Source organism: Corvus moneduloides, chromosome 8 (assembly GCF_009650955.1).
Source record: "Corvus moneduloides isolate bCorMon1 chromosome 8, bCorMon1.pri, whole genome shotgun sequence".
NCBI lineage: Eukaryota > Metazoa > Chordata > Aves > Passeriformes > Corvidae > Corvus > Corvus moneduloides.
In genome coordinates this window covers 14,351,810-14,366,115 of record NC_045483.1, presented here as the reverse complement: position 1 = coordinate 14,366,115, position 14,306 = coordinate 14,351,810, and the positions used below count along the sequence as shown (strand labels likewise).

The window sequence follows — 14,306 nt, the reverse complement described above, 5'->3', positions numbered from 1 at the left end:
AATTGCCATGTTCCTCACCGGCCAAGCGTGGTCGGTCGCTGTTGTGTTCAAACACAGCCACACTCTGCACTGCGACGAGCCCTCTGACATTATCTGAGTGCAGCTGGAGGCATCTACTGTAGCCTTGAAAATGCCTCTTTCTTGGCAGAGCTCTGTGTTTATTATAATGCTGTCTGTAATGTGCAAAAGTACATTTCTGTTTTAACTTCCTTCTTTATGTACTAAAGAGTGTGGTTTTAATTAAGGATTTCAGATTGAAACATTTCCGGTTTTATGTGTTGTTTTTTGGTTGGGGTTTTTGGGTGGGTTTTTTTTTAAGACAGTTTTCAGTTAAAATGTTTCAGAGTTTTGAAAAATACCAGATGCCCAGCTCACAAAGTGTGCGAAGAGCCATAGTCACTCCCTCTTCCTCCCAGGAAAGTCAGCTGCTCCGCTGAGTAGGAACAGCCAGGGACGGCCGATGGCGAGAATGGGGTCAGCAGGCAGGAGAGGATGTGCTGGGACGAGGACAGGCGGTTTCAGCAGCACACCATGACTGCGGCTGCTTGCACGATAGGAAACATTGACTCAGACCCACAAAACAAAGCACCTGATATTTGTGGACTCTGGGTTTGTAGAATAGCTAGGGATTGTAAGAGGAGATGGCCAGACCCCTGTTCAGCAGCAGAGCATTTCTGCTGCAGCACCCGGCGTTGAGGAACTTCAGGCATGCCCCTGCCATCCCTGGCCATCGGCTGCGGTCCCCGCCCTTGGGGAAGGGAGGCAAACAACTTGTAAATTAAACCGGTTGTTTTGCTGCACATCAACTGCCATAAAAGGAATAAAAAAAACAAGCCAGATTTTAGCTCTCCTGGTAGTAGAAGAGCTCAAAAACATATATAAAGGCACCCCAAATTTTTGAAAACAGCAGGCAACGAAAATTATGTTAAAACCAGGTTTCTTGAGCCAGTCCCATGCTTTTTGTGAGTTTGACTCATGATTTTTGAATGTTGGGGTTTGGCAACACTGAAGTCCTCAGTTTGAATTTGTTCCCGATGTGGTAGTTCAGCCTCCTTGCATGACTGATCAATGTCACTCTGCTCTGGAGCAGCCAGAGATCTGGGGGGTGGGAGGCAAAGGGCCTGGTACAAGGCTCTGCTCCTTCTCTGGCTCTAGGGATGCTGTGGGGTGGATCTGGCTTGCATCCCTGCTTGAGGCTCTTCTGAATCAAGCCGTGTGTCTGCCACATGACAGCAGTTTAGGCAGCAAAAAATGGAGTATGGGAGCTGCTGGCTGGGCTGAAGGGATTGGTGAGCTAGATGCACAGCTTACCTGGGCTAAACATTTTACTAAGATGAAGTGAACACGTTAAAAGTATGCTTTGTGCCTGTGCATCTTTCATTCCACTTTAGCCATGCAGCATCTGCACAGGGTGTTGCTCAGTCTGTGCTGCCCAGTTTGCTTTTTGCAGGGAAGTGCTGAAAACATCCATCCTCTTGCTGCAGTGTTAGTGCTTCAGGTGCTGCTAGAAAAAGTATTTCTAAAGAAAACCTCTGCCTTGCATCTGTGGCAGCTTGAAAGAACAACGTGGATGCACCTTGCCTGAGCAGCAAGCGATGCACAGGGTATGTGGGTTCCCGTCATGGCTGTTGTCATCTACCCTACAGCTGGCAGGAGGAGGTGAGTGTGGGGACAGGCACGGCACAGTTATTGCCCTCTCTCTCTGCCTTGTGTTACAGCATCCAGCTGAACAGCAAGCTATGGTGTTATCTTGTATGTACCTCTGTGGGTTTGGGCTGCACAGGGTTTCCTGAGTGGTCAGACTCAGTCACAGGAGGTCCCCCTCCATGTGGCATGGGAGCAGAACTGTGCAAGGACCAAGTCACCTCTCCTGGCAACACAGAAGTGGCTCACGTTTGCACCTGAAGCCGGCTTTAAACTATGCAAATCACCATTCTCCCATCCATGGGTAATGCTCTGCAACTGCCCAGCTAACCCTGCCTCAACACCCCCCACCCCGATGGGATTCACAGCCCTGTCCTGCCTGTCAGGTGGCCAGGGAGGGCGTTTGGTCCTCCCATCAGCCATCCCTGTCCATCTCTAGCTGCCTGCCATGTGGGAGCTCGCTGAGTGCTTGAGGACCTGACCACTTCTTACCTGTTTGGGAATGCTTTTAAATTGTTCCAGAAACTGCTGTTTGTTGATAAATCGGGGTGATTGCAGAGAAGTGTTTTAACTAAACCGTGTAAAAGAAGGAATGAGCTGCAGTGCAGCACTGCCAGCTGTCATTGGGTTTAGAAACACACATCATAGATTTTGTTGCTTTTCAGACAGCTGCGCTTATAGCTGTTCTTATAGCCATATAAAACAGTCATTCTGTCAGCAAACGGTCTGGCAGTGGAGCTGGGTTATGTCTGCAGCCGTGTTCCCAAGCCTGGCAGGTTTGCTCCCTCCACGTGCATAGCTAAAGCCCGAAGGAAGGCGGCTTTGTGGCTGGTGGGGTAACCCGTCCACAGAGTCACAGCTTTGCACAGAGTACAGAGCAAAACTCTGGGCTGTGCCCACCACCTGTGCAGAGGATGGTGCTGACAGGGCTTGTCTCCAGCACCCCTGGTCATTAGGAATGGGTAGTTCCTCCTCTGAGAAGGAGTTTTGGAGGGTTTTACCCCAAGTCTGCTCTTGCTGCTCAAGAGTCTGGCTAACTGCAGGTCAGGTTCGCAATCCACAGCCTGTTATAGCAGTGCTCACAGATCAGGCCCTGTCTGCTGTGGTCCATCTCATTTGGACTTTGGAGATAAAACTGAGAGTCACAGAGACTGGAAGGGCAGGAAGATAGTGCTATCAAATCTGAAGCTTTACACAGGATCAATATATAACTTTCGATAAAACCCTATCCAGGAAGGGTTTCCTATGTAAAAGACGGGCTTTAAATGCCTGGACAAAATAATATTTGAATAGTTTCTTCTCATTTTATTTGCATTCCTTTATCCAAAATGGAATGACTCAAGCAAGCTGCTGACTTTACTCCCTGCTGCGCACGCTGTTTCCCACCAATCCCTTGTGCAAGCGGTGTCAGTGAGATGGAATTGCCACGCAGGCTGTCACTGTCTCTTGACGGGACAAGCTGCCTCCTGTAGAGGCCACAAGGACACCCAGAAGTGCAGGCAGTGCTGAGCACTGAGGATGCTGAGAAGCTGTATCCAGGTTTTCCCTGGAGCAATTTCCGTGGCTCAAATCCAGTGATCTGGGGTGGCCAAGAAGATGCGGAAGAGCAGGTGGTGCTCACAGTCTTATTTTCCCTTGCTCCGTTCTTCAGCTCCACTCAAGCACGTAGCACTCTCCCTGCTCACCTCCATTTCCCTCTGAAACTTTAGAAGATGCTGGATTCATCCTGATCCAAAAGGGAAAATACCTTAAGTTATGCAGCAGGAGAAAACAGCTTTCTTAGCTGTAATATGATCCTGGTTTCTTCCCAGACACCAGACTGGAACAGAGGGTTTGGGAATTGCCCCTCTGGCCATTATCTGAGCTTTACAGCCCTTGGAGATTGAACCCAGATCCCACATCTCTTCTGAAGCTCCATGTCAATTTACACTTGTTCCTAGAAACCATTACTGTCCTGTGAGCTCTTTACCACGCGAAGATTGAAAACAGAGCTATTCTGCTCATTTGAGCTCTCTCTTTTTGCATGAAGGCAGAGCTCAGGGCTCATTCCTTTTTCTCACCATCTAAGGATTAAGCCCAATCCTGACTGTTATCCGACCTCAATACCATTTACACACTGAATCCAATGCCTATGGCTTTTATCTGAGGCCTTAGAGCATTTGGAAACAGGCCATGCCCCATGTCTGGTATCAAAAGAATTATATTAATTTGGGATTCATTCCACAAAATGAGGCTGTCAGCCAGACTCCTTAGCAATTGGATATTGAACCCAGACCTCGTGGTTGTCTTCCAAGTTATATGCCAGCTGGGAACTCAGCCCACAATCCATGGCTGCCGGCCAAGCTCCTTATTGGTGAGAGATTGACACCAAGCCCCCAGACTGCTATTTCTGTACGGCAGTGTTAAGGACTAAACCTTGCTCACGTGGTCAGCATAATCACCTCTGCTCTGGCAGTGAAATGAAAAATCTAGTTAAATACTTGAATGAATATTGAGGGTCAGTGTTCGGCTGCTTAAAGACCAGGGATGATGACAATTCCCTTGGAAAAAGGCCCCCTTGATACTCCAAAGGGAATAGCCCCAGATCCCCCATCTGTCCTCCAGCTGGATATAAAATCCAGGTTCTCATTAACACACAGTGTGCAGCATTTCTTTGCTGGCTGGCAGTATTGAAGCCAGTTCCTCCAACTTTCAGGTATTCTTCAGATGGGATTAAACTAGATCCCTTTTCTATAGCACCATTAGACTCTGCCAAAGCACTTCTTGTCACTCAGAACAGACCTCCAACGTTGCACCTTGCCTTGGAGCAGTAGGAGAGCCTGGTAGGTAAGGGACAGTTCTGAAAACCTTAATCCTCTTTGGAGAGCATTGGGAGTCTCACCAGGTAGAGAGATCATTTCAGGTGAAATGTGTATCTGAGGCAAGCAAATTTTTCCCTCCAGCCAGCAATTTTGCCCAGGAATTCTTCAGCATCTTTATACAGTGTGGTTTTACTGGATGGCAAAATGCTTCAGAAGACTGAATTAAAACCAAACAGCTTCCCAGCTGGGATGGTCGTCACTAGAATGCAATTTCCAGCAACTGTGTGGGTTCCTTGGTAGCCATGAAATCTCTAAAATTCTCATTAAGCAGCAGCTTTGAAGGAATGGCTTAGCATGCAGCTACAATAGGAAAACCTTCCCTTGATCCAGTGGGTCAAGCTGGATGTTACAGTGCATACAGACAGTGTGGGATGTTGCTTTGCAGTGATGGGGAAGGCTGATCTTTGGTGCTCTAACTGTGCAGATTGTGGATGGGGGCTTTCTGGTTGCCGTGTCTGAAACCTGTCATGACTGGGGATGCGATCCATTGGAAGATTTCAAGCCAATGTTGCAGACCTGTCCCATGGGTCTGGAGTTACTCTAATTGTCTGTTGCATATCTTCTGATTCATATTTATTTGCTGACAAAACATCAAGTCCTTGCCACACACAAATGGTTTTATGAGGATTTTCAACACGAGAGCCAGAGCAAATGGGATTCAGCTGAGTGTGGTGCCAATTTGTTTGTAAATAAATTTTCCGTGTACCCACTTGTTCTTCTGTAAGTGGGAATATCTTTCTTTTTCCATTCATTGCTCTGACCAGCCATCTTACTCATCTCTAGGCTGAACAGCCTGTACTGCCCTTTCTGCCCCCTCCCTGTAAAGTTCTCTTTGGGCTTCTCTTTGCTCTTTGCCAGGTCTTTCCCAATCCTATCGCTCTGCTATCTCCTCTGGGGTGCTCAAGGGGCAGGGGATGCTCTGGCTTCAGTGCTGGCACCAGGAGCTGTGTGCAGGGATGCTCCAGGCTTGCTCAGAATTTATGGAGAACGCAGAGTTGAGCAATGTCAGTGATTAATTGAAATCGTTATTTCTAGAGCTACATTTCTTTGCTATATCCACAGAAGGGTTCATCTGTTCTTCATTGGATGGGTCTCTCAGCTAACCTGTGGATTTGGGAGCTGTGCTGTGTGCCGCCCACCCCATGCTCAGCTCTTGTCTCACCCTCCTTGGTGCTCGCGTGCTCTGTACGTGCAAGAGATGGTTGTGGTGGATGGTGAGGATAGAGGGGGAACAGGATCTTCTTTCCCATCCTTCTGGTTGCCTTTCCAGAGTTATGAAAGCCCCTGGCACACCGTGGCATGCCCCACCACCCCTCAGCCCACTGACTGATCCCAGCCTCCATCTCAGCGTATACATGAATTTCCACTCTTTGTGCTAAACTCTGCCAAAGCAAAATTCCTGAAGCAGAATAAAAAATGTGGAAGACTTTCAAACCCAGAGATTGTTGAACTGTCCCTCTTACCAAATAGCGGTCAACACTGTGCTCTTTATAAAGTCTCTAGTATAATGTTTAATTCAGTAACTACAACTGGAAAGTCTTTCCAATTATTTTAAACTGCCAGAGATATTTTAATGTGCCTCAGATTTTGTGTTGGCATGCTACAGAGTTAAGTACCATCCATCTTTCAGAGAACATTAAAATTTAGCCTTGTATAAAAAGAAGAATAATGGGAAAGAATCCCAAAGGACGTACTTGTCCCTTGAACCCCACCATCATTTGTGGTTTCACAGACACCTTCTGCATTTTGAAATTGTTTGTCTCTCTCTGTGCAGGGTATGAGATCAATACAAGCAGCTAAAAGCTTTAATTTCTGTGCAGAGCTTCAGCTGAGGGCCGGACTAGGAGCAGATCTTTACTGTTGGCCACCCAGCCATGCCTCATCGGGCTGTATTCACTCCCTAAATGAGTTCAAGCCTCTGCAACCAAGGATGTAAAAGGCTGAGAAATCCCAAATATCTTCTGATTTAATTTTTCTGCCAGGGCTACATGGTCTCTGTCTCTGACTACTGGCTGCTGTTTGTCTGTCCCAAACCCACCAAAGCACCCACCCCAGTGCGACCCCTGCCACCAATACTGCTGCCAGGCATGAGGGGATAGAGCATGGGGCTTTGCTGCCTTGGGTGGCCTCACTCCAACCACATGAGCATTATAAATGGAAGAAGCTGACTCTCAGCATCCTGGCACTTTTTTTCATTTTTTTTCGTTATTCCTTCTTGCTGAGCTCAAGTGGCACATGAGTGCTGAGCATGTGCATCTCTGCACTGGGCAGAGGGGGAGAAGGAGCAGGGAGAACATCTTATAAATCTAGTTCTGCTCTATTAAGATTCATTCTGGTACAACAATGGCTTTTTCTATTGAAGTGCTTTGTAAAAGCCTTGCCTAATGATCTGTTAGCTGGGGAAAGGTTAAATTCCTGTATGATTTTCTTTGTTTGATGAAGAAAAAACAGTGCAATTATCCAGAATTCAAAGTGAGTTTTAGCCAGCTGTTAATAATACCACGATTCTTCATGTTCTCATTACTCAAAAGTAATGTTGCCATCCCTAGTCATGGCAGTAAAATATTTATAGCATTTTCTTATGGCCTTATTTGTACATATGGAGGACTGGACATCACTCAAAGTCTTCTAAATGGGCTTCTTTTCGTGCTTTAGCCATCCATAGAATCATTTGGGTAGAAAAAGACCTCTAAGATCATTCAGTCCGACCATTATCCTAATACTGCCAACTCCATCACTAAACTATGTCCCTAACTGCCATACCTACACATCTTTTAAATATCTCCAGGGATAGTGACTCGACCACTTCCCGGGACAACCTGTTCCAATGCTTGATAATGCTTTCAGTGAATAAATTTTTGCTTGTATCTGATCTAAACATTCCCTGGCACAACTTAAGGCTCTTTGGTCTTGTCCTTGCCCTTGTGGCTTGGGAGAAGAAGCCAAGCCCCACCTCACTACAGCCTCCTCTCAGGTAGTTGTAGAGAGTGATAAGGTCTCCCCTGAGCCTCCTTTTCTCCAGGCTGGATACCCCCCGCTCCTTCATCTGCTCCTCACAAGACTTGTGCTCCAGACCCTTCAACAGCTTTTTCATCCCTCTCTGGACATGCTCCAGCACCTCAATGTCTTTCTTATAGTGTGGGGCCCAAAGCTGAACACAGCACTCAAGGTGCAGCCTCACCAGTGCCGAGTGCAGGGGAGTGATCACTGCCCTGGTCCTGCTGGCCACACTACTGTTGATACAAGCCAGGATGCCATTGGCCTCCTTGGCCACTTGAGCACGCTGCTGTCATACACTGCATGATGGTATTCTTGTCATCGAACTGCAGCTGTCTGCAATGAAGATGTCCAGTTTTTAAGGCGATCATCTCAGAAGTGAGACACATGCCCCTTAACCACCAGTGCTTGGGTAGCTTGTGCAAACTGATCATCAAGACGCTGCCAAGGTCACTGAACTGGTGCTTCCAAGTTTGCACTATCCCAAGACAGTTGCCAAGAATAAAGGAGGAAAGTGGATTTGGCACCTGATACTCTTGACATCGAGAGTGGCTGTTTTAGCAATCTGGTTTGATGCAGAGATAGGTTTATTAGTACTCTTCTGCTCTTTGTAGCTTCATTGCAGGCTGTAGGTCGGTCTGTCCTGGGAGACCATTGGAAACGTGCAGGACCAAACCCCAGACATCTGTGTGTTTCTCCAGCTCACTCCCCTGATTGCTGAGGTTTCCAGCTTGGAAAGTCATGGCAGAACATGAAATACACGTGGCATCTCTGCGTCCAGGCGCACGGAAACAAAATAAGTGTCATGGGGAAAATACAATTTCACAGTGGCAGGCCCTGCATTGGGATAAACAGACATCTTGTTTCCTCTCATGGATGCATGGAAAATCAATTCCCAGTCTTCTGCAGTGGCTCCTGAACATGAACCAAATCTGCTTTTGTAGTACAATTGTTTTGTGCCAGTGAAAAAGCTTCATTTCTAGCAGGGGAACTGCAGGTAACACCTTTTTTGCTATCCTGATTTGTCATTTGGGTATCTGTCTTCTCCTCTTTATAGGAGTCTCATTTCAAGTGCAGCTTTTTGCCTTGGAGTCTGAAGTAAATTAGTAATAAGTAACTGTATCTGCCTTTAATTCACTAAACATCCAGAAAAACAGCTAATGTGCCTGAACCAGTGGGATGAATACATTAGTTTAATCTAATTCAGCTACTTTTCACTCAAACAACCAGTAGCATTTCAAAAAAGGTTGTGAAAGGGATTAAGAATTTATCTTCCACATTTTTGCATTCTTCTTCTTTCCATAACTTTTCTGTGTTGCATTAAATGTTAGTTATTCAGTTAGCTTATTTCCTGGACCCTCCTTAAAATTTTACTTTGAAAATAAGTTTATTCTTCTCAGACCTCAGAGCTGGCTCCGTATTCACTGAGACTTTCAGTGACCAGGAAAGGCAACAGAATAAACACAGACATACAGTGAACAGCTTATCCCGCCTGGAGCGAGCAGCTCCCACTTGTCACTGTTTCCCTTGCACCTCAGGTGGGCAGCATGGCTGCAGGAAATCTTGGAGCACCACTCCTGGGCTTAGAGCAATTCCCTGAGTGTGCGGTGACTTCCCTCCATCCCCTTCATTTTCCTTGGCAAAGGTGGTGCATGCTATCACCCTGGTGCCGTGGCAAGTCTGATGTATCCTCTGCTCCTTTATGCCCCACTTTTTTTGGAAATGTGCAAATAGCCCCAGAGCAGGCTGCCTAACCCTTCACTGTAACAACAAATTACTGAAAGCTGACCTAGGTGTGCATATTTCTCACTGCAGTTCAGTCTAGATCAGGGTTACCTCCAATTCTGGAGGGAATATCGAGTGCAATCCTTTGTGTACGAAGCCTCAGACCCCATCAAGGTACCAGACCTAAATGGCTGCTTTGCTGCCCACAAGCCCTGCTCTCCTGTCAGTAGATTGCTTCAGTGTAATTTGCTCTTGGCACTTTCCTGTGGCTCTTGACCATCTCCTTATATTTTGTAAGTGCTGACAAGCAACTTGGTTATTTGTCCAAGTGTTTTTCTGGGACCTGAAGCCAGTCTGCCTACTCTGTAATTCCCAAGCACCTCCTTCCCCTCTTCTGAAAGTGGAGCCTATGGTCTGCCCTCCCTGGCCCCCTGGAACCTCCCTATCCCTGGTGGCTCTTCACAGTTAAGTGGTTGCATCTCCAGGGCTGCTTCAGGAAGCTTGCTGAGTGTCCTGGGATGCAGTTCAACAGGCACGGATGATTGAAAACACCACAGTTATCTAATTGCTCTTTAACCAAATCTCCTCTCGCTGTCACGTGAGTTTGTATCCTGCTAACACTGGCATTAGCTTCATCAGCAATGTGATTGCTGCTGGGTTTTTAGGGAAGTTTTCAGAAAAAAAAGGCATTAAGTGTTTTTGTCTCTCTGCCCTGTGCTAGTGTCACACCTCCCTAAATAGTGGGTCAGCTCTTTCTTTTGTCTCTCCTGTTGTTGCTGCTGGCTTGTGCCCCCACTGCTCATTGAGGCCACAGTATGGGGAGGTGCCATCCAGGGAGTTTTGGGGCTAGCAGATAGGACATGGATCCCACAAAGCCCCCAGCACCCTGAGAGGGCCTGCTGGGCAGCAGGGTTTGGCCAGGCTGTCACTAGGCAGGGAGCCCCTCTCTCCCCAGGTTCAGGGGGTGACACAAAGCTCCACTCCTTGTGTGCAGGACAGATGTCAGCCAGGTGCATGATGCATAGAGGCTCTACTTGATCATTGTTGGGGCTGGGTTACTGCACTGGGGCTGCAGAGCAGAGACCAGGCTGTTGTGGGGTGCAGGAGAGGTGGCAGCTCTAGGGTGGTGACTTCCTCGTCTGCTCCCCAAGCACTGCAGGGATCTGCTCTGGAAGAGAAGCAAGGCAGAATAAGCACAGGAAAGGATGAACTTTCCTTGCCAAGAGCAGATGAAAAGCGATGTTATAAAGTCACTTGTCTCTGGTAACATGGCCCCAGTTCTGACACAGAGGTGGAGGGCATCCAAGTTTCATGCTGGAAGAAGATGAACCCACACCTGGAATCCTATCCGGGTTTCAAAGGTCAGGTGTCTTTCTGCAGTTACAGATGTCGTGGGGATGGCATTTGACCCTGGCTCATCCTACATAGAAGGCAAGGTATGATGGACAGCAGGATCATTTGAACCCCCCTGGAACTAGCTTTCCTTTGAATTACAAACTGTTTTTTGTTTCTTCCCAGCCAGGTCTCTAGACAAACTCTATAACTTTGCTGACTGCTCTGGCCTTCACTTGATCTTTGCACTGAATGCTCTGCGCCGAAATCCCAACAACTCCTGGAACAGCTCCAATGCCCTCAGCCTGCTGAAGTACAGTGCCAGCAAGAAGTACAACATCTCCTGGGAGCTGGGCAACGGTGAGTGTGGGAACAGGAGAGCCACAGGAACAGAGCTTGCTGTAGCAGAAAGACACTCAGTTTTGGAAGAGGATACTTGTAGCTCCCAGGATGCTTTGCCAGTGTATTTTCAGAGGGATTTAAAGGCCCTTGCTGTATGGCAGCACCGTCTCTAAGACTTGGTGTGAGTTAGTCTCTTAGCTGGACATTTCTCTCAGTTGGTATTAAGCACGTGAAATGTTTCTGCCCTGGCTGCTGGGCTCAGCTGGTCCTGGGGGGCCAAGCCAGCTACTGTAGGGACTTGTATGGTGGCTACAGTGCCAGGGGAAATGGGCAACCTTACAGGGACAGGAGCAAGGTGCTGAGGTACAGGTTCTTCATCCCGCACACAGCAAAAGGGGCACAGGAGAGCAGGCAGTGGCTGTCATCCACTTCTCAAAGGCTCCTTCTCTTGCTCTTCAGAGCTGCCTACATCCTCTGCAGAGCTCGAGCTGTGTGATAGGGTGAGCTGTGTGTCTGTCTGGAAGTGCAGAGGAGGAAGCAGAGCTGTCAAGTTTTGCTTGTCTGTTTTTATTTTCTCAGAGCCCAATAACTATCGGACACTGATCGGCCGCTCGGTGAATGGCAGCCAGCTGGGAAAGGACTACACTCAACTGAGAAGCCTGCTGCAGCTTATCCGCACTTATTCCAGAGCACACCTCTATGGGCCAAACATTGGAAGGCCCAGAAAGAATGTCATTGGTTTCCTAGAAGGGTAGGTTATGTTGCTTTGATGAAAAAGAGCTCAGAAACCCCTCCTGGCACCAATGGCCTTTGCAGCAGGAAGGTTTTTTCTTTGGCTTCCAATGTCCAACAGCCCCCAGGATGGTGAGGCTCTGTGTGGCTGGGCCACCACAGTACCAGAGGCTTTGGGACATGGTCATCTATACTGCTAAAGTTCTGCAGAGGTCCCTGGCGGGATTTGGGGATGGACTGACTAACACTCTCCCAAGAATTTCCAATGTTTCCCAATTACAGGCAGACTGAGGTGTCCACCTTGTTGGGATGTTAACACAATGCAGTGGTGTGGATGCAGGCTGCTGCATGCCCCTGGGCTGCAGGATCAGGATGTGGGTCCTGGCACCACTTACCAGTGCGGACGTTATTATCTCTGGGTCCTCCTGGACAAATTGCTTTGCTCTTCCTATTTGGTGACTTCTTCTCCCTGTGCTTTCTCCATCTGTGCAGAGGAAGAACCTATAGCAACTTTCTTCACTAGCCAAGCTCTCTTCTCCCTCCTAGGGGAACTGGCATGTCTCTAGTTTGGGAGGGCCAGAGGTGGAGAAGGAATGGTGACAGAGAGGGATGCAGACACCTGGAGGTGACACTGGACAGCTACAGGAATCAGGGAGGTGTGGGAGCCTGCTGGCAGCAAGAGTTGGGACTGTGCAGCTCGAAGACCATGCTGCAGAAGGGAAATTCCCTGCAGGACTGTAAACAGAAACTCCAGTGCAGAAGGCTGGGCAGGGGGAGGTGTGGAAGGGACTCTGCTGGGAGCAAAGCTGGGTCTAGCATTCATTAACATCTGCAGGAATGATCTGGCAGAAACAATAAACAGCACACTGATGCAGTCCCCAGCGAGGCGGGGAGGGAGCCAGGGCCAGATTCTCAGCTCTGCTGCAGCAGCACAAAGAGACCATAAAGCTGGTTGAACCATCTGCGACGCCAGCATCCCTCCCACTGACCAAAGTGGGGGAACAGCCCCTGTGCCCACACCACAGCTGCCACCGATGCCACGTGAGAGCATCGCCTGACGGAGCCCCGCGTTCAGTGCCGCGCGTGAGAGCGGCGCAGGGGAAGTTACAAAATGTTGTAGTAGCCTTGATCAGCAGGAAATCTATTAGCGCCGGGAGGAGCGGGCTGAGTAAGGAAAACAATGGGGATGAGAGCCAAGAAGCTATTAGAGAAAGGGAAGTCCTACTGCTGTGTTTGCCCTTCGTGCACCGCAGCCGGGTCCCAGAGAAGAGGGGTCGGAAGAGCCAAGTCGCACGGCCAGGGTGGTCCAGCAGCTAAATGTTTCTGGGCTGTGTTTTGACTGACGGCAAGCCTGGGAGCAAGGCTGTAGTGTACAGTCTGGTGGAGATAATGGCAGACACTCCATCTCAAATGAAAGGGAAGGTATGTAAGAGCTGCAGCCCTGGTGACGGGATAGTGGGGGCTGTCCATAAACCCCCAACTGCCGTGGAAAAGCTGTGATGGGCATGCCTGCTCTGCAAGCTGCATGTGCTTTTCTCTGCTGCCATCCCTGCCTTTCAGGATGACTCTGTTACATGGGTGCTCAACGTGTTTTGTCTCTCCCGTGGAGAAACCTTGTGTCCTGCACTCCAAATCCTGGTGTCTGCAGCTCACGGCAAGCAGCACATGCCTGCATGGCCATACAGCCCGCAAGGTCCTGTGGGAAAAGAGCTGCTTGTCTTTCCACATAAAGACCCCATTATTACCAGGCAGGGCGTAAAGAGGAGGGATAAGTCTGATTACGCAAAGACAAAGGGTTTAACGCTCATTTGCAGTATTTGGACATGGAGTTGCAAAAGGATAAACAAACAAACCCCTGTGCCTAAGCTCTTTGACAGCGTGAGCTTTATTCCCAGTAGCTCCCCAAGGTCTCTTCAATATGCGGGTTAGTGCTACCAAGAGCTCTTTCTTCTGCAGCATCCAGAACTGGTCAGCGGGATGTGGCTCAGCATGTGCCTGGTGCTGTCACAGCCAGGACATGCCTCTCAGGGTCCTGAATGAGCCACACACAGTCAGCAAACAGCAGAGAGGAGAGGGAATTTAGGAAGATTCTCTCAAATCTGCCATCTGCCTTGCTAGACCATGAGTGGTCTACGTAGTGTTCACAGTAGGATGAAGGCTCCTGACTGAAGTGTGTGCAGCTCATAGTCCTGATGATGTGAAATCTGCAATTTTTCTCTTCTTTTAAAAAAAATGTGCTGAACAGCAGAAGTCAACCAGGTGGGAGGAGATATTTCAAGTGGAAGATTATGCAGCAAGAGTTAACTAAGGCTGGAGGGCTGAGGTGACACCCCCGAAGAGAGATGGGTGGATTTGTCTGCCAGGCAAGCATTGCCTTGTTACCAAAGTGAGGAAGTGAGTTTTGGTGAGGGAAGTAATGGAAATGAGCTGAAATGGGAGAGGAGACCTCAGAGAAGCCCAGGGAGATGTCCTCCAGGGAAAGCCTCTGGAGATACCTGAGGTCCCAAAACACTCAGAGAAAAGTCTCACTGTGAAATATTAACTAGAATAACATTTTCCTGTTCCATGCTCTATGTTCCAAACATTGTAGACCATTTTTAGCTGCTATCTTAAGCAACTAAGCAAAACTTACTCTTTGTGTTAAAATTTTGTCCTGAAATAATGGCAGTGTCA

The 14,306-nt window shown here is 48.3% G+C and overlaps 1 protein-coding gene across 3 annotated transcripts in view; it reads left to right on the top strand.

Annotated features, from left to right (window-relative positions):
* Positions 1–14,306, top strand: part of HPSE2 (heparanase 2 (inactive)) — a 106,485-nt gene that overhangs the window by 60,752 nt on the left and 31,427 nt on the right. For all 3 annotated transcript variants that reach the window (XM_032116951.1, XM_032116952.1, XM_032116950.1), the window contains 2 exons: positions 10,746–10,919; positions 11,481–11,652. In XM_032116951.1, the coding sequence (XP_031972842.1) occupies positions 10,746–10,919; positions 11,481–11,652 (346 nt within the window). The remainder of the gene's footprint in view (positions 1–10,745; positions 10,920–11,480; positions 11,653–14,306) is intronic.